The sequence below is a fragment of the Oryza glaberrima genome, chromosome 2, assembly GCF_000147395.1.
Source record: "Oryza glaberrima chromosome 2, OglaRS2, whole genome shotgun sequence".
NCBI lineage: Eukaryota > Viridiplantae > Streptophyta > Magnoliopsida > Poales > Poaceae > Oryza > Oryza glaberrima.
In genome coordinates, this window is record NC_068327.1 from 22,142,949 (window position 1) to 22,163,744 (window position 20,796).

The 20,796-nt window shown below is 41.6% G+C and overlaps 2 protein-coding genes across 6 annotated transcripts in view; both read right to left on the reverse strand.

Moving 5' to 3' along the window:
• Window positions 1–4,985: 4,985 nt before the first annotated feature.
• Window positions 4,986–10,933, reverse strand: LOC127763022 (heavy metal-associated isoprenylated plant protein 47-like). 4 transcript variants are annotated; one of them, XM_052287589.1, is made up of 2 exons: window positions 10,601–10,850; window positions 4,986–5,513 (listed from the first exon to the last, which is right to left on the reverse strand). In XM_052287589.1, exons 1-2 carry the CDS (start codon window positions 10,607–10,609, stop codon window positions 5,163–5,165), a joined length of 360 nt encoding a protein of 119 aa, XP_052143549.1. In that variant the 5' UTR covers window positions 10,610–10,850; the 3' UTR covers window positions 4,986–5,162. The 4 variants fall into 4 exon arrangements, with proteins under 4 accessions (XP_052143549.1, XP_052143550.1, XP_052143548.1 ...); XM_052287590.1 differs by having other exon boundaries at window positions 4,986–5,507; window positions 10,601–10,849; XM_052287588.1 differs by lacking the exon at window positions 10,601–10,850 and adding an exon at window positions 5,734–5,898.
• A 1,467-nt stretch (window positions 10,934–12,400) lies between these two features.
• The window catches only part of LOC127763019 (heavy metal-associated isoprenylated plant protein 47-like), a 33,598-nt gene continuing 25,202 nt past the window's right edge, over window positions 12,401–20,796 (reverse strand). Inside the window, exons 1-2 of one of the 2 annotated variants that reach the window (XM_052287583.1) lie at window positions 13,148–13,305; window positions 12,401–12,979 (exon numbers count right to left, since the gene is read on the reverse strand). In XM_052287583.1, the coding sequence (XP_052143543.1) occupies window positions 12,626–12,979; window positions 13,148–13,156 (363 nt within the window). In that variant the 5' untranslated portion in view covers window positions 13,157–13,305 and the 3' untranslated portion in view covers window positions 12,401–12,625. Of the gene's footprint in view, window positions 12,980–13,147; window positions 13,306–20,796 lie in introns of those variants that run through there. The other variant, XM_052287582.1, reaches the window with a different exon arrangement.

Here is a 20,796-nt window from a genome sequence, read left to right on the forward strand (position 1 = left end):
TAGGGGTGTAATTCATACTTTTTTAAATAATAGGAAAAGAATTAATAATTACTTAATTTTTTTAATAAGACGAATTGTCAAACCTGCACTAACTAGACATATTTATAGGTGTAAATGGATCTATGAGCCAGGTCCATTTGAGTATAGGAAAGGTTTATGCCCTGTTTAGTTCCCGTACAAAAATTTTACACCCTATCACATCGAAATTTTGAACACATGCATGAAGTATTAAATATAGGCTAAAAAATAACTAATTACACAGATTACGACTAATTTGCGAGACGAATCTTTTAAGCCTAATTGCTCCATGATTTTGACAATGTGGTGCTACGTACAGTAAACATTTGCTAATGACGGATTAATCAGGCTTAATAAATTTATCTCGATGTTTACTGATGAATTCTGTAATTAGTTTTTTATTAGTGTCTGAATACCCCCATACGACACCCTGTATAATACCCGATGTGACACGCCAAAACTTTACACCCCTTATTTAAACAATCCCTTAGTTTAGTGCCAGTTGGCATTATCATATTCATAACGACCGACTCAATGGTGAAGAAATATTAAGTTTGACTACATATAATTCATTTGACGTTAATTAGTGCCATCTGAGCCGTCAGGTTGAAAAGCACTCACGACATATTATATGTATAATGCAAACATGCTTACTGTATTCAAATATATGACACAGGACTGATCTACAAAAGTAAAACTAGATAATGAACTGCACCAATGCTAATGAATTACAACATATTCGGTAAAAAGAATATCATTAGTATATGCTATATGAATGCCAAATTTCTCTAGGAACAGGCCAGTTAGCGTACACATGAGCATGCATGGAACACAACTAAGTCAGCGAGAGCTCCCTATTAGCTAGGGAACACGTCTAGCTATCGGCACTGCAATCTAGCACCACCTATCACCATGCTGGCAGATCTTAGTAAAACCTACAAAAATCTCATGTGTAAAGGTTCCACGAAATTGAAGAGTTGACATTAAGTTTGATTGCTGTGGTTTTTTTTGTTGAAAGTTTCTTATACTGAATGGGAAGAGTATTACTTTAATTGAAAGTTTCCAATCATTCTGAACAGAAGAAGTACTCTGGATAAGAAGTTATCGATTCCCCGTAACCATTTGTTTTCCCTCGTGATGAACGTACTTGTTGCTGTAGGTTTTCTTGGTGAATGTTTTCCCTTGTGGATCTTACTGAATACTCCATCTATCTCAAAATATATAAATGAATTTGATTAGATGGGACACGTCCTAACACTGTAAATCTGGACAGGCTTCACTACTCATATTCGTAGCATTCTCATCCAACCAAAATCCTATTTTAGAACGAAAGTAGCACATATAGTTTACCCTTGATCTTTATGTAACAGCAGATGTGATTATGTTGGTGACATAGCTAGCAGCTTATTGAGATCTCATAGTATTTGCTCCCTCCTGTTGGAATATAGAGTGAATTGTCCGTCTTTTCTTATCAGCTTAAGCTTTTAGTTTGAACTGATCGGTGCATGCAACTCAATATGGCATAGAAATCTCAAGTTCGAATCTTGACAGGTGCACAATTAAATAAAAATTGTAGCCCACTTTTATTCCACGCTAGAGGCTTGAGGGGGTCTTGTGTGAGGGGAATCGTTAGACAAATGCATATCCAGATTCGTATTAGCAGGATGTGTCACATTTAATACTAGATTGGTTTTTTATAGGACAGAAGGAGTATATTGTTGTTGCATCAACAACCCGAGAAAATATATATAATTCTAGCTAATTCGTTAGGCACTGTCAGGGGCTCAAAGTTTACGAGTGAAATCTGGCTTTGGCAATCGTTAGCGGATCAAGCACGCGACGAGGGAAGCCATTAGCCGAGGTTGCTGGCAACACCTACCAAGTTGGAAATCGGGGACGAAGAAGAAGAAGCAGCTTAGGGCACAGGAGGTCATCGCATTTACAATTAATTATAAAACGATACATTTGCCAACAATAAGACATTTATAATAACTTCGTTACTCTTAAAATATGCCATCAATATGCTGTTGATGGCAGAAAAGCACACCTCGACATCACACCGGTCTTTGCGGGCATCGTAACGAAGCCATCCCGTTGAATTGGATATGTTCGATCTCGATGGATAACGGTACACGTGGATGTCGCTGGCCCATCATGGTAGGCCCATTATAAGGCCATTACCTGACAAAGTACAACAATCCATTTGGATCCCCAGTTGGGTCGAAATCATTTGGCCCATCGTGAGTTTGGTAGCTACCGATCCAACTTGGCCCATCGGAATTTGGGTCGGTACCAAGGAAAAAGTACACCGAAGGTCCCTCAACTTATCATCGAGTTACAAAATCGTCCCCAACTGCAAAACCGGATACAACGACATCCTCTAACTTACAAAACCAGTACAAACTAGGTCCTTCGGCGTTTTTGACTCCAGTTTTGACCGATGTGGATCCCATGTGTCAGCCTCTACTTCCCCTACCCTCTCCACCTCTCTTCTTCTCTCCTCTTTCCATGGGTGACGGCAGCAGCACGGTGTGGCGGGCGCGGCAGATGGCCGGCACGGAAGAACTGGGCGGCACCGGCGACAGACGACGTGGGGATGCGGGAGAAAGGGCGACAGAGTGGCACGGTGACACAGGAGAAAGGGCCACGCGGGCGCCCAAGTGCTCCCCGCGCGGGTTGCGGTCGGAGGTTGCCGCGGGGAGGGGGAGGAGGAGCTGTGCGCGTCCTCCTCCTCGTCGAACCAGTCACCATCATCGTTGTCGTGCGCCATCACCTCGCTGGCCTTCTCCGCCCGCAGCCGCCGTGCTCAAGCTCGTCCTCTTCGATCTCCCTCATGCTCCCGCCGCCGCCTCCCTCCCGTTCTCCCGTGTCGCCGCCGCCCATCGCCGGCTAGCCGTCGGACCTCCTCCCCACCTCTAGCCGGCATGCCCAGGGAGATGACTGAGAGAGAGAGAGAGGAGGAGGAAGAGGAAGGAAGAGACCCCGATGACATGGTGACCTGACATGTGGGGCTCACGTAGGTCCCACGCTGACTTACCCACCACGTCGAATAAAACCAGGTTCAAAACCGCCGAAGGATGTAAAGAGAACAGTTTTGTAAGTTAAGGGATGCAATATATCTGGTTTTGTGGTTGAGGGATGATTTTGTAATTCGATGACAAGTTGAGGGACCTTCGGTGTACTTTTTCCCGGTACCAATGGTACCTGTTCAATCTGGCCCATTAGAATCTTTAACTAGTTTACCATCGGATCCAACTAGCCCATCAGATCTCGATTTAAGAAAGCCCACTTCCAATCCCGCATGGCCCGGTCCACGTGAAATCTGTGCTTCCCCGATCTGAATCGCCTTCTTAATCCATACATTTGCGATTTGGAGTGATACGTGCGCGATTTGAATTGCGGGTCTTATATTTGTCTGCCTCAAACCTGTATTTGGATGTGATGCATGCCTTCTTTTTACTTGTACTACCACTTATGCATTGGTGATACTAATTGATAATTCATCATGCACATAGATGATCGAAGATGAATCGTCCAGCACTCCGATGTATACAGGTCACAGACCACTATGCACAAATTTCACTTATCCAATGTTAACATCCATGGGGCGCATTTGACTATGGTTTTATGGATTACTTCTTCCACAATGTGCTCACGCCGCATGTATGATAGTCCTGAATTTGGTTGATTATTTGATGGGTTGTCGCCTCCTGGCCTCTGAAGGTTCTCGCATTTCTTTCTCTCCAGATTTTCCAAGCAACTAGTAGGAAAACTGATTTGTGCCCTTTGTGTTTTGTTACTTCTAGATCGCTTGTTCCTTGTGTCCACCAATCCAGCATATCCCTGCTAGTGCTCCACCTCTGGATGATGTGCCCTTGTCGTAGCCAATGGAGCACGCCAAATTAAACTTGCTTCGAGACTGAGCATTCGAATAGCAAGTGGTTGATGGTTTCAAGGTTTCGAAAACATAACTGGCCGAAGTAGTTGTTTGACCACCCCCTAGTTTGCAACATATCTGTTGTCCATACCCGATTTTGAATCGCAAGCCAACTGAACATCTTGCATTTCGGCGGGACCCATGCCTCCCAAGACAGCGTTGCCGACGGCGAGGTTGTCATTCCCTCAAATTAGAAAAGATAGGCAAATTTTACGTTGTATTTCCCATTTGCCGTACATGTCCAAGTGATCGAATCCTCCACTCCTGTCAATTATGAGCTTTCGAGTGCTAAGACCTCCCAGATTTTATGTATTCTGAAAGAAGGGTGATAGTGAGGTTGTGACGGATGTCATTTATCCACCTTCCATGTTAATGCACTGTTTTGAATGTAGACATCATATACTGTTTGATGGTCAGATTGTTAACTGTTAAAATAAATCCTTCAGAATCTTTAGCTGTTGACGGTATATGAACTGCATTAAATCTAAGAACATGCTACGAACCCCTCTGCAGAACACCTTAAGTTCTTTTTTTTTATTTATTGACTATAAGTTTCTGAAATTTATACATAACTAATTTAACTTCTGTGGGAGCCTGTGAACTTTTAGTATAGACTCCATCAAAAGGTTTCCTCTTGAACAATTCGATTTTTGACTCAACAACCAAAATTCGACTTTTCAACACACATCACAATGTTCCAACATTAGCAACCAGTGCAGGGACGCGTACGTGGTCGTCAGTTTCCAGTAAAACTCAGTTTGGTGCGTGGAGTTTACTTTGCAAAGCGCGGTCGTCGCACTCTCGCGTCGCGTCGTCGTACGTGGCCGTTTCTTGGTCAAAACTTTCTCTGCCAGGAAATTGCCGCCCAATTGCATACTATTAGTCCCCATCGCGCGTTCACCCATCCATTGCTTAACCAAAAGTCTTGTAATTTTATCGCCTATCAACAGCACGGTCACAATAAAGTTTGAGATTGACATAAGCTGCCAAAATCTTTCTCCGAACCAATCAAGTCACCAAAAACCGAACAAATTAAAAGACATGCCAATCTTAGCAATCTGTTAAATCTATACATTTATACACAATACAGTTACGACATAATTACATTACAGATTACATATAACTACAATATAACTTATATCGAACATTTCAATCGCTCCGATTCAACGGACTAGATCGATTGATTTATTTATACTTAGTATAGTTATTACCACCACCACGAGGAGCTAGCCGGGTATTGGTAGACGACGTGCTGCGGCGGCGGCGCGTAGCCGTAGGGGTAGCAATTCCACGGGTACGGGTACTCCACGATGGCGGGCTCCGGCTTCTTCTCCTCCTTCTTGTCCTCGCCGACGGTCATGAGCGTGGCATGGCCGACCTTCTTGCGCAGCGCGGTGGTGAGCTCGATGGAGTCGACGCCATCGCCGACCACCACCAACTGGTCCTTGCCGTCCCCGGCCAGCGCCACCGAGTCCACCCCGCTCGTCGACGCCACCAGCGCCATCGCCTTCGACCGGCACTTGTCGCTCGCCATGTTCACCTTGATCACAATCTTTTGCTGCAAAAACCAACCCAACCAAATTCAGTTTCAGGGGCTTTCAGCATGCGACACTTGCTAATAAGATGTAGTAAATTACTACTACTACATTCGTCCCAAAATATAACAATTTTTGGCTATAAATCTGGACAAACTATTGTCCAGATTTATAGCTTAAAAATGCTTATATTTTAGAACGGAGGGAGCACTAGTTAGCAAGTTGTAGTAATTATGTATGTACCTTGGCCATTGCTGCTCTCTTGGGAGGAATGAGATCAGAGGCTGCTACAATTAGCAAAAGTCTGAATGGTGTAACTGTTCTTCACTTGGGAATTGAAGCTGGAGCTCTGTTGTGCAGAGGACCTCAGCTTGGTTAGCTTGCCGTGGATGAGGGAGAGCAGAGCCTGAGAACTCCCCTCCTTATATAGGAGTGTGCCGCTCTGCTAGATATGTGTACGCTGAACAATTCAGATGTGGAGCAGTTGGGATTTTCTTATTTTGTTTACGACTTGGTGTGACTACGGTCATGTCAGTAATTAATCCCATTAGTCACTTGGCTGATCAATATTGCTGCAGACGCGGCACGAGAAACCGTGTAATGTGAGTATACTACTACTGTCGTTGCTGCTTGTTTGGACTCCTTAACTGTATTATACTTGGAGCAGCAGATTAATTAGTGACCAAGCACTCTCCTTCCTCCTTCCTCCCGAAGGCTTTTTGTTCATATCTCCATTAAGACATTAAACTAATTTCGCACAATTGGTTGATCACACTATACTAGTAGTCTAGTACCATGCCGTCAGGTTGTGCGGTTATGACGACTGCTGCGTTGGTGTCAGCTTGGAGAAGTAGGACACAGGGACGAACGTTCTTCCAGTGATTGAAAGAGTAAAGTTGCAACGCACTAGTTGCAATTAATATAAGAAATAAGAATCCATCACATTGAGCCATGTCATTGACAATTTGTAATCCGTTGGATTTCATATGGACGCTTGGCAGTTCATTTCAGATTACATTACTCGTTTGCTTGCTATGCAATGTACTTAATTAGCACATGCGTTGAGAAATAAGCACAAGCTTTAACGTGTTCCCATACTCCAACAGGAATAATATACTATTTGTTACTTTTTCTACTACCTACTCATTATAGGTTGCTATATTTTAAAATGGGGAATGCATAAACAACTATGAAAAAACAGGTCAAAAATCAGAGGGAGTATTTTAGAACGGAAGGTGTACCATCTACATGACGACTTCCTTGATCTCGAAGAACTTGATGATTAGCATATCTGAAATTGTTGGTCGGCATGTATTTAATGGAGTACTGAGCAGTAACTTTGTGCGATGCTTTTCCTTTGAAACATACGGAACTCGTATTTGTCAAATCATTATCATGATTATTATTTTATAATAAACAATTAAATATTATGAGGATTATATAGGTAATTCTGGTTTATTGGTGAAGTGTTAGTAGACAGATGGTCTGACTTGATCAAGTATCAAGGACAGTTAGACCTGTGCCATGTGGCTGGTTCGACTGACAAGGTAGCGGTGGTCTGATTGGAGCCGTGTGTGCAGTTAGACTTACTCCTAGATAGGTGAACTCTGGATTTAGAAGGGGTTTCCCAGTGAATTTGAGTGCTTAATTTTTAAGGCTTGTAATTGTTCTGTATGCTAACATAAGTCATGGATGATAAAGACTTATGCTTGAATATTGTTCTTTTTTGTTTATTTATGTATATGTGTGTCTTGAGATCACATGAGTATCGCTGATGATGGATTGGAAGTCGAGTTAGGTGAAATTGATGTACAAACAATTAAGGAGATTATGAAAGATGATCATAGTAACAAACAGTGCAAGTGGAGGTGAAATTGTTGGCATACACGGGATGTGCGCGCATATGAAAGACGAGTCAAATTTTGAAAATTTATTTTTTAGGTGGTCCCTTACGAGGGCTGTTCCTCTTAGATATTGTTTATAAAAATAAATTTTATCTAGTCTCTTAAGTAACCATATGGAAAAGTCAATTTCTGCGGTGGTTTGGACCAAAGTCCCCGGTGCATTTCTACTTGTATCTTCTTATTTTTTTTTGGAAGAATAGCTACTTTAGTCCCAAAAGTTTCTCTGCAGGATCAGTTTAGTCCCTAACCTTTTAAATGGTCCAAAGAAATTCTTAACCTTTGTCATAAGGCCTAGAATAGTTCTTAGGTCCACCAAAATCATCATATGAATATGCCATGTCACCATTCATGTAAAATCTATGATGAATTGTTCAATTTACCCTTATGTATATCATAGAAAAATAAATATAAAGGTGAATTAGACATAACCATAGAAAAAATATACTTCTTTTTTCACCCTTTTGAGGTATATTTTTGCTCTTACATATACCATATATTTTTTTAACTTTTTCCTTTTGTTTTTTATTTTCCTATGCGTAAGGGTAAATTAGACAAATCATATAGATTTTACATAAGAAGGTGACATAGCATGTCCATGTGGCGATTTTGGTGGGACCAAGTACTATATTAGCCCACATGACAAATTTAAATGATTTGTTTGGACAATATGAAAGATTAAGGACTAAAATGACCCAGGAGCAAAACTTTAGAGACCATATTAGCTATTCTCCCTTTTTTTTTTCTAAAATCACGAGGAGTGTTTGAGAAAATGGTTTTTAATATATAGTGGAGGGGAGATTGTTGCCGGTTGGAGAGAGTGCAGATCCTCTGCAGCACTGCTAGCAGTGGCTGACGTGTGGACCCGGGCTCACATGCCAGCCACTGCTACTGCACCAGCAGTACTGCAGCCAATACCCATTGGGTTGGAGAGGATGACGGAATGATCGAGATGGGAAGCGGGGAGTTGTTTATATGTTTTTTTGTGTCCGGTGTAAAATATCAAAGTTTATCATTGTAAATTTAAATAATAATGAAAGGCTAAAATAGGAGATGATAGGTGCTGACAAAAATTTAAGACATCTCTTAAGCATAATTATGGTCTTACATTATGTAGATGGTATAGTCTCAGACTATATGTGTCCACGTTATGTTTCCTCTATAAATCTTCTAGGGGCGCAGCCTTTTTTCACAAGAACTCCTACTACTCTCCTAGGGGCATAGTACAGTAGTGCAGCGGAGACTGAGAGCAAACGGTTCGTGCGACCAGTAGTACTACTCTTTTTCGTGAGCTGAAAGATTTTATGTGGCGTACTCAGCGGAGTATTCCCTCAGTGGCTCAGTCCAAAAAAAAAAATAAAAGATAAATTCTGGGTTTCCGTGTCCAACGTTTGACCGTTAGTTTTATTTGAAAAAATTATAAAAAAAAATTAAAAAAGACAAGTCACATATAAAATATTATTTATATTTATCATCTAACAACAATAAAAATACTAATTATAAAAAAATTTCATATAAGACGAACGATCAAACGTTGGACACGAAAATTTAGGTTTTGGGCTTTTGTTAGGACGGGGGATGGGCTTTTGTTAGGACGGGGGAGTAGTAAGGAATTCGGTCGACACAGCTGCAGCTGGTCCAGCGACAGCGATCTGGCCAATCCAATCGAAGAGGAAAATCGCAACACGACGAAGACGAATTCGAAGCCGACGACCGGTGATCCCCGCCGTGCACGCCGGCGCCCGGCCGGCGAAACTGCCCGATCGGCTCGGAAGATTTAATCCGACTTGCCATTATTCATCTTTCTTTTTTTTTTTTGCGGGGACTTGCCATTATTTATCGACTAATATATCTGAGCGAGTGAATAGCGCTACTGCTTCTTTTGGACTCGTTCGGCAGAGAACGGCCATTTGTCTGAACTTCTTTAATTTTAGCGTTCATCACCTCATCTGCAGCCTGAAGGTTCGTCACCGCGTTGGCCGATCAAGTAGCTAGTCTGAGACTCTGAGGGCACATGGGACGATTAGTAAATACAGACACGCACTACTTAACCATCGAGGACCCATGCATTACTTAAACCAAGAATCTATTTTATCGCCAATCAACGGGACAGTCACGACAAGTTTGAGATCGACGAGCCAAAATCTTCTATGAATCAATTGAATCACCAAAAGGTGAAAAAAAAAAAACCCATGCCGATCGACTCAGCGATCTGCCCTGCCCCTAAACAACGCAAACCATCATATCATCCTAGTTTATACACTTTTAATCCGTGAAACATGAAGACCATATATTGGGAATGAAAAATCCTCTGACGTTACATCTCTTATTTTTCACGCGCACGCTTTTCAAACTGCTAAACGGTACGATTTATATAAAAAAACTTTCTATATAAAAGTTGTTTAAAAAAATCATATTAATTCATTTTTCAAAAAAAAAGTTAATAATTACTTAATCATATAATAATACGAGCTTCGTTTTATTGAGAACCCCTCCTCCCAAGCTCAGTCTAGAAGTAATAGAATATACGTGTCAGCAACCAGCCTCCGATTTTAAATAAGAGGATCCCAAAACCACGTAGTGTACCCATATTCTGATCGCCTTATTTAGTTTTCAACTTTTTCTTCAAACTTCTAACTTTTCTATCCATTAAAACTTTCATACACACATAAACTTTTAACTTTTTTTTCTTCGAACTTTTAATTTTGGCGTGAAAAAACACAAGCCAAATTGATTTGTTTAGAATATAGACCACGAGCTGGCCGGGTATTGGTAGACGACGTGCTGCGCCGGCGGCGCGAAGGTGTAGGGGTGGTAGCTCCACGGGTACTCGACGACGGCGGCGGGCTCCGGCTTCTTCTCCTCCTTCTTGACCTCGCCGACGGTCATGAGCGTGGCGTGGCCGACCTTCTTGCGCAGCGCGGTGGTGAGCTTGATGGAGTCGACGCCGTCGCCGACCACCACCACCTGGTCCTTGGAGTCCCCGGCCAGCGCCACCGAGTCCACCCCGCTCGTCGACGCCACCAGCGCCATCGCCTTCGACCGGCACTTGTCGCTCGCCATGTTCACCTTGATCACAATCTTTTGCCGCAAAAACCAACCCAACCAAATTCAGTTTCAGGCTTTGGGCATGACACATTTGCTAATATAAGATGTAGAGTAGTAAATTACTACTACTAGCTAGCAAGTTGCAGTAATTATGTATGTACCTTGGCCATTGCTGCTTTCTTGGGAGGAATGAGATTCAGAGGCTGCTGACTAGCAAAAGCCTGAATCGTGTTACTGTTCTTCACTTTGGAACTGAAGTTGGAGTCGTGTTTGTGCAGAGGAGAGGAGATCGGCTAGCTTTGGCGGTGGATGAGGGAGAGCAGAGTCCAGAGCTCCCTCTTTATATAGGAGTGTGCCGCTCTGCTACATCGTCTGTACGCTGAACAATTCAGATATCGATCGATGCGTCACGTGGAGCTGTTGGGATTCTCTGATTTTGTTTATGAATTATGACCAATTGACCATGGCTATGGGCTCATGGCATGAATCCCATTGGTTGCTTTGCTCATTGCTGCTGCAGACGCGGCAAGAGAAACCGTGTCAGTTGTGAGTATACTGAAGTATACTACTCTGCTGCTGTGCTTGTTGGACTGCTTTGAACATCGTATACTTGCGAGTAGCAGATTAAATTAGTGACCAAGCACTCTCCTAGTCTCCTTCCTCTTTCCTCCAGAATGCTTTTGGTACGTATCTCCACTGACATTAAACTAATATCGCATTATTTCGAAAAGTAGAACAGGTATGAAGGTTTTCCAGTGACTGTGATGTCTCCTAAAGAAAGATTATATTGTTTGGTTTGCGAAAAGGTTGTTTAGGTTTTCCAAAAAAATGTTTAGGGTGTGTTTAGTTGGGGAAAAGAAAATTTTTGGTTGTCACATCGGATGTTTGATCGGATGTCGGAAGGGGTTTTTGGACACGAATGAAAAAACTAATTTCAGAACTCGCCGGGAAACCGCGAGACGAATCTTTTGAGCCTTAGCATATGTGGGTTATTGTAGCATTTATGGCTAATTACGGACTAATTAGGCTCAAAAGATTCGTCTCGCTATTTCCCCCATAACTATGCAATTAGTTTTTCTTTTTATTTATATTTAATACTCCATACATGTGTTTAAAGATTCGATGTGATATTTTTAGGAAAAACTTTTTGGGAACTAAACGGGCCCTTAGATTTGTAAAAGGTTTGCCTCAATTTATGAAAGGGTTGTATGGGAAGGATAACCGAACATTTTTTTCCCATACAACCCTTTTATGAATTAGCACCACAGCACCACAACCCTTTCATAACTAGGAGAGTGCTTCATCAGTTTCAAACACCACAGCACCAGCCACTGGATTGAGCCATATCTCATCGCTAATCTTTCATCCGGTCACAGCTGCTGCTGGTCCAGCGACAGCGATCTGGCCAATCAATCCAAGGAGAAAATCGCAACACGAAGAAGAGGAAGCCGACGACCGGCGAACTGCTCGATCGGCTCGAAGAGATTAATCCGACGTACTGCCCATTCCGAATCTACGGACCTCGACAGCACATGCATATGAACGCGTGAACAAACGCTAGTACCGCCGTGTTTATTCCAAAGTTTTTCTTCAAACTTTCAATCTTTCCATCACTTCAAAACTTTCCTATACACACAAACTTTCAATTTTTCCGTCGCATCCTTTCAATTTTAACCAAACTTTCAATTTTGGTGTGTACTAAACGCAGCCTCTGTCTGAACTCATTGCGATTAATATAACGCGGCAGACAAAACCATTTGTCTGAACTTCTTTAATTTTTGCGATATTCTTAACTTTCATCACCTCCCCTTCAGTCTGAAGGTTCGTCACCGAGTTTGCCGATCAAAGATTCTCAGAGTGCACATGGGACGCCGATACGATTAGTAAACACAGACACGCACAAACCATTTAATCCAAAAATCTACTTAATTTATCGCCAATCAACGGGACAGCCACGAAAATTTGAGTCCACAAGCCAAAATCTTCTCTGAATCAATTTAAATCACCAAAAATGAGAGGGAGGGGGGACGACATGCTGATCGCTCAGCGATCTGTCCTAAACAACCCAGATCATCCTACTTTACACACTTTTAATCCGAGAAACATGGACGCCACGTATGTTGATCTTGTCGATCCAACGGACCAGATTGATTGATTTTATCCATACGATACGAGTAGTTAAGCACTTAGCACCACCACGGCGAGCTGGCTGGATACTGCTGGTAGACGACGTGCTGCGCCGGCGGCGCGTAGGCGTAGGCCGGGTGGTAGCTCCACGGGTACTCGACGACGGCGGCGGGCTCCGGCTTCTTCTCCTCCTTCTTGACCTCGCCGACGGTCACGAGCGTGGCGTGGCCGACCTTCTTGCGCAGCGCGGCGGTGAGCTTGATGGAGTCGACGCCGTCGCCGACCACCACCACCTGGTCCTTGCCGTCCCCGGCCAGCGCCACCGAGTCCACCCCTCCCGTCGACGCCACCAGCGCCATCGCCTTCGACCTGCACTTGTCGCACGACATCTCCACCTTGATCACGATCTTTTGCTGCAAATCAAATTATCAAACACAACCAAATTCAGTTCCAGCTGTTTCAGAAAATTCAGTTTCAGGCTTTCAGCACACACAGCGACCGAAACTTCAGCTCTGTCACTTGCTAGCAATTAAGCTGTAGTAAGAAGCTACGAGAAGCAAGTGATGGTAGTAATTAGGTACCTTGGCCATTAATTGCTTGCTTAATTTCTTGGCAGGAACGAGATCGGAGGCTACTAATTAGCAATACCCTGATCGAATTGTGTGATTTTGTACTCTTCACTAGCTTGGGAATTAGCTCAGCTTGGCGTGGATGAGTGAGATAAGAGAGTCTCCAGAGCTGCGCTCCTTTATATAGGAGCTAGTGCTGTCCTGTCCCAGCTCTGACGCGTACAGTATACGCTGAAGAATTCAGAGATGGACCGATCGATCGATCCGCTCGATGCGTTACGTGGAGCAGTTGGGATTTCAGAAATTGTTAACGACTTGGCTCTGGTCCTTGCAGAGACGAGAAGACGATGTGCTGCAGACGCGGCAAGAAACCGTGTGTGTCTCAGTGTGGTTGTGTGTCTTGATCAGTACAATGCTGCTGCTTCCAGTGAAATCAGCGACTAGTATGCATGTGCCTTTTGGACCCTTTTAACTAGAAATCACTAGATTAATGTGTGACCAGCTTGGAGATCAAGCTAAGCACTCTCCTTCATCCTTCCTCCCAGAGGCTTTGATTGATAGCACTAATTTAAGTACCTTCATTAGCTAATTATACATGACGTCGACTGCGTGACGTCGGCTTGGAAAAACAGAAAGGGAAAGAACAAGTGTATACATATAGTTTTACATATTTCACAAAAGTTTTTGAATAAGACGAACGGTCAAACATGTTTAAAAAAGTCAACGGCGTCAAACATTTAGGGAATGAGGTAGTATCTTTTAGGAACCTGTTTAGCCCTCTCTTGGAGATGCCCTAAGGTGCCATATAGTGTGTGTGTGTGTATATATATATATATATATATATATATATATATATATATATATATATATATATATATATATATATATATATATATATATATATTCTACACCCCCCTCCCACCTTCCATCCGTCCCCACCTCCCTCCCTCCCGCGCCCCTTCCTCCCTTCCTCCCATCACTCCTCCCCCTCCTCCCGAAGTCTCGATCTCTCATCCCCCCCCCCCAATCTCTCCTCCCTCCTTCTTCTCTCTTTTTTAGAAAAAATAAAAATAAATTGGTGAATTCAAGACTTGAACCCATGATCTCATGGTTCATGGCTAGCCATATGATAATTTGTGAACAAATTAGTTATGTACCTGTAACAATCATACCTTGTTACTATGATTTGGCAGTAACATTATCCCAGAAGGGTAGTAACATCATATGTTACTGCAAAAATGTATAGGTTATTACTGCAAACTTTATAGGTTGTTACTGCACTTTTTGCAGTAACAATATGACGAAATTTGCAGTAACAGAGAACATGCATAGTAACAGTGGCCCTATAATAGTAATGTTTTTTTAGATCTAGAGTATTTTAAATCTCAATCTTTAGAGAGTACTAACGTACATGTCATGTCTTATTTTTCTAACCCATTTGCATCATTGGCATTCGTAAAAAAAAAGTGCTTAACGAAACTAGAACCGTAATAACTATTTTTTAACGTTGCCACTGCGAAAAGCAGACGTGTTACTGCATATTAGCCGTCGTGTTAATACGCTGTTCCAGTGAGACGATGACTAAGAAAGAGGTAAATCTCAATCTTTAGAGAGCAATATCTCTCACATCATATCTTGTATTTCCAATCCGTTTGCACCATGAAGTTCATAAAAAAAGGCTCAACGAAACTAGATCCATCATGGCTACTTTTTGACGTTGTTACTGCGATAATGTTGTCTTGTTACTGCACGATGACCGTCTTGTTACTGCACGATTCCTGCAAGACGAGAGCAGCAAAGTGGTGGGTGGGGGAAGGAGTGGTGGGCGGGTTTGACCGGCGGAAGGACGCTTTGACCGAGGTGGGAGGGGGGTTTTGGGCCCAAGAGAGGGTGGGGGAGGTGGGTTTGACCCATGGGAGGAGGGTGTAGAATAGTTATTCTAGGGAGGGGTGTAGAATAGATTCAATATATATATATATATATATATATATATATATATATATATATATATATATATATATATATATATATATATTAAAAAAAGGAGGTAATAGCAAAATATTATCGGCTAGTTTATAAAAAAGTCAAAACGGAGGTAGTAGTAACCCAAAAAAAAAGGGTTAGTTTTTTTTTCTTTTTTTTTTAAAAAAAAAGTTAGATCCCGTGCTTATTGCTTGATGCCCACACTCCTAAGTGGCAGCCCTAATGGGCGATCGATCGCCCACCAATGGGGCTAGCGATCAGATTCGCTACCCCCTCCCCCTTCCCTCCCTCCACTTGGTTTCCTTTTTTTGGCACCGTATTACTTTCCTATTTTAGTAAATTTATACACCTAAAGTTTATACACCTCAAGTTTACACATCTAAAGTTTAGAGACCAAAAGTTTATAAGTCAAAAGTTTATATATCCGATTCAAATTTGAATTTGAATTTAAAATTTTTTTTATATATAGTATTTCTATACATCTAAAGTTTATACACCTAAAGTTTATACACATAAAGTTTATAGACCTAAAGTTTATAAGTCAAAAGTTTATATACCCGTTTCAAATTTGAATTTGAATTATATCCGATTCAAATTTGAATTTGAATTCAAATATTTTCTATATATAGTATTTCTATACATCTAAAGTTTATACACCTAAAGTTTATAGACCCAAAGTTTATAAGTTAAAAGTTTACATACCCGATTCAAATTTGAATTTGAATTCAAATTTGAATTCAAATTCAAATTTGAATTCAAATATTTTCTATATATAGTATTTCTATACATCTAAAAGTTTATACACCTAAAGTTTATAGACTCAAAGTTTATAAGTCAAAAGTGTACATACCAGATTCAAATTTGAATTTGAATTCAAATTTTTTATATATAGTATTTATATACATAAATTTTTCTAACTTTTTATTTTTTTAAAAAATTTTGTGTGGTGTACTGTAGTAGGGGAGGAGGGAGGAGTGTATCTAGTAGTATAAGGAGGGGGCGGGCAAGTGATCGCTGGGCGGGTGGGGGAGCTATCACCCGCCCATTAGCATTTCCGCTCCTAAGTCGACAAGTGTTTCTAGCTAGTTGTAAGTTTCATGAATTAAACACAGTGGTCATACTTTGGGCTATTTTACTAGTTCTGTCGAAAATTATTTAAAAAAACTGATTTTTTTTATGTTCAGAACAGAAAACTTTAATTCTGTTATTATTTCCAAAATTGAAAGTTTGTAACTAATACATACATACACCACTTGAAAATTATATATGTATAACTAATCCATCCTATTTTTCCATTCGTTTCAAGATATTTCCTCAATTTAAAATTTCTGAAAATATATATTGATAAATATAAAATCATTTTCATGAAATTCCTAATTTTAACTTGTGTTGATTAAATAATTCCAAATACGTATGTAATAAATACGATACTATCGAGTAGCAAACTCGATTCAAAAGTATCCTGCTCGGCCCTCACATTTTGGGGCAGGGGCACCGGCCCACTAGGCTTGCACGCGACCGTAAGAGTCTAAGAGACCCATGTGTCATGGGCTTATAATTGGCCCATTATGATAATAATTTTCAAACGAGGGCCCATTAATTCTGTCCACGGGAAAAATAACTCTTTACTACTTTCATTTTTTTTTTGGAGAAACTTTTTTAGTTTAATTTTTACCAACTGCAAATGTACGGCAAAACGGGGATATTTCTCTCATATATTGTTCGAAAAATTCTCATTTAAAAGCGTGGTTAGCAACTATAATCGAGTTTGCAAGAATCCTAATACGTGCGCGCGCCGGCAGCACGCACTCCAACAGTTGGGGTTGGCCGAGACCCAACAAATTAAGGATGTCCGGACCCCAACAGTTCTTAGACACACCCACTCGGGGAAATACCCAATCTCCCTAAAACACTAGTCCAATAAAGGAAGGGTGGCTCTTCCTTTGAAGGCGGCTTCCTCCTCTCAAGCTAAGCAAGGTGAGATTATTCAGAGACCCACACAGTCGCCGCCCGACTTTTGCGTCTTTGCCAGCGGGTAATAGTGGAGGATGTCCTCATCAAAATCTCCAAAAAAAAATCTTTATATTTTTTTTCTAATTACTGTCATTAGCGTTAACTAATGGAGTTAGTTACGCGTGGAAGTGCGTGTCGCTGGCGCGCACGCACTAGCTAGCTCCCCCCTTGAGTTTGCCCCTCTATCTAAAAAAAATCACTAAACAAATTAAACCACTTGTGAGAGCGAGTGTACTAATTTTATATTTCAGACTTTCAGTTTGTTGCCTCCGTATGCATGAATATATATGTTCAATGGCCTTAGCAGTTGTAAAATCAAATTAAAGTCAAGCAAGTACTGTAACTGTGTAAAGTGACCAATAATTAATTAGAATATTCTGTGGGAATGCTCCATCAAAGCTTCAAACAAAATTAGGATATTATTAGGCGGTGTGACCATATCCGACGTATATCTCAGCAATGGACTCGATCTCTTGGTCATCTCGTTGACATGCCATGTATATCGTCTCATGTAAAAAAACAATTAATCTTATGTCCCTTGCGAAGTTCATCCTGAGTGAGGAATAAACGGCAAAGTCAGCTTTTACAACTCCAATATCCTTGAGAGTGGCAAAAACAATCTTTGATGAAACAATATAGAAGTGTCGGGTGTGATCAAAATACAAATTATTTACATGATTGGTTCTGTAGAATGGAGTCTGGACAACTGATAGACTTTAGAGAAGAGGTTGGGCAAACCAGTAGATCTGTCCGCTATGCTACACGACACAGGAAACGACAATTTACCAATTTGTATACTGCAGGTTCTCCCAACTAGTCTGGCCAAAAAGTCAGCTATTTATGTGCATTTACCGCTACGGGAGAAGTTCCGTACGTAAAGTTCTTTCTTTTGCCTTTGCAAGGTCCTGTACACAGTTAATGGCAAGTCAAAACTTTAAAATTGAAATGATGTGACGGAAAAGTTAGAAATTTGTGTGTGTAAGAAAGTTTTAATACGATAAAAAAGTTGAAAGTTTAAAAAAATAATTTGAAACTAAACTCGGTCTAAACTGATGTTGAATTCCTGTCCTATCTATATACGAGTCATGTAAAGCTTTTGTTTTTTCTTTCTTTTTTTTAGAGAGACACCGGGGGTAGGGCCCACCTGAATTGAATCTTTTCTCTTTTTTTTTATCAAAAAAGCGATCTTTCTCTCCCTCGTTCAGGACAAAAACACATTAACGAGCGATTCTGCCAGTACGTTAATTAATCATTCAGAAGTAATTAATCTCATCCATAGATGTTTGCAACACGACTAGGGGTGAAAACGGGCGGGTACGGTCGGACTATAACATTCCGATATCCTAACCCATATTAAATTCGGAGTTGAGTACGGGTAGTGCCAAATAATATATCACTCATCCCGTATCCTATCCCATGTTATTTCCTTCGAATCGGATTCGAGAACGGATATCTATTTGTATCTCTAATTCATAGATATTAAATATAATAAGGTAATTAAAGTACTAAAAGACATACATCAAGAAAAAAAATTATACAATTTACAAATGAGCATGTAAAATAGTGATTAACTAATCTTTTATCATATTTTTAAGTGAATTTGTAATAAATTTTCATACATATTTTATAATACGGGACATCCGGGCGGATACATGTCTTCCCGTATCCTAACCCATATTTTTCTAACGAATTCGGATTCGAACTCGGATAGTATCGGGTATCCCATTTTTTCTCCCATATTCCACTCGCGAGCCTTGGGTTGGGCGGGCGGTCGGGAAATACCCGCCCCATTTTCACCGCTAATCACGACAGGTGAAGCTTTTCTATCTTTAGGAGGAAAGAAACAGTCCTATGCTGAGCTGGCGTAGAAGACAAACAGTAAACGTATATACTTTTGTCTTGCTCTCAAGAAATTTAGACAAATTAACTAAAGTAGAAGGCTTTTCTAGATTGCAGTGGGTACTGAAGCTTTTCTATCCTTTAATTTAGAAGGAAAGAAACAGTCCTAGATTGAGCCGGCATAGAAGACAAACAGTAAACGTAATACAGTTTTGTCTTGCTAGAAATTTAGACTAGAAACTTTTCTAGATTGAGTGGTACTGAAGCTTTTCCATTCTTTAGGAGGAAAGAAACAGTCCTAGATTGAGTGGCATAGAAGTTAAACTGTAAACGTATGTACTTTTGTCTTGCTCTTGAGAAATTCAGAGAAATTAACATATTCTCACTATATATTATTTTACTATATCAATTATCATGCTTCTTCAGTCCTACTTGGTGTTAATTTCATCATTATTTCAGTCTATATAAAAACACACTACTAAAAAACCATTTTTCATAGTAACACCTTTTATTTTTATTGGCGAGATTAATGAACCCACGCTTGTAAAGATACTTGAGAGGAATTCTGATCATCATTTTCGCTGGCTGTCACTTAAGAGAGATCAGCTTGCAAAAATACCTCTATTTTCCTAAGCGGATCTCTTAACTGACACCCAGCAAAAATTGGATTTTCACTGGCGGCGGCTAAGGAGCACTGACTGCCAAAAAAACAGCTATATTAAAAATCACCCATCTCACCTCCTCCTCAGACTTCACCTCCTAGCTCCTTCCCCAAGCTCACCCCCTCCCCAACCCCCGTGCCCCTAGCCTTTCCTTCTCCTCCTCCTCCTCCTCTTGACAAGACGGCGACTCGATCGAGGGGCACGCGCGGACGGCGGGCCTAGCTGCTGAGAGTCGCAGATGGTGGACTCAACCGCGGGAGGAGCATGGGCGGTGGATCCGCGGCCGAGAGGCAGGCAATGGCAGTGATGGTAGACGGGATGGATCCGGCGGCGAGTGGTGCTTGGGACCGCTAGATCCACCTCCTCGACAGCAAACGAGAGGGGCGGTCATGGTGGAGGAGGTGGATCCAGCGGCATTGACTACCACGATGATGATGGCTAGGCCTCGAGAACGTCTCGGTGGCTCCTCCACCACCTCCCCTCGCCCAGATCCGGCAGGCGGTGAATCTGGAGGCTCGAGGTGGTGGGGTCGCCAGATGCGGTGGAGCTCGGTCGTGAGAGGCGGGCAATGGATATGGTGATGACTCGGGGCTTGGGTGATGCATTCGACAGCATAACTTAGGCATGGGTGGCGGATTTGGGGAGCTTCGGATCCTTCGGGCGGCAGCGGTGCTCGGCCCGTGCTAGGTCTTCATCTCTCGGTGACGGCGACGACGACCGGGGGCGACGACGATCCAATCCGGTTAGTTTGTTTGGAGATGGGGATTGATCCAATTGAAAACCTGTGAGTAGAAATTTGTTACTGTAAATTGTGATGATTTATGGATTTGTTAACTTTGGGATTTGGGAATAATTTCTATCGATTTTGGGATCGAGCAGCATATTCTCTTTTGGTGCTGACGGAGGTGGACAGAGTGGGGTTGCTTCATCATTTTTTTAGCGCTGGCTAGTATTATCATAGGCGGATGATATAAGGTAGCCTCCCGTGTAAATTCATTTCTACAGGTGGCTACCTTGCAAAGAGCGCTAGTGAAAATGGATCCGCGCTGGCAGTTGGCAAATGCTAGCTAAAATGCTGTCTTATCACTGGCCTTTGGTCTCTGGCGGTGTCACCTGCTGTTTGTGAAAACCTATTTTGGCCACCATGAAAAATCATTTTTTATA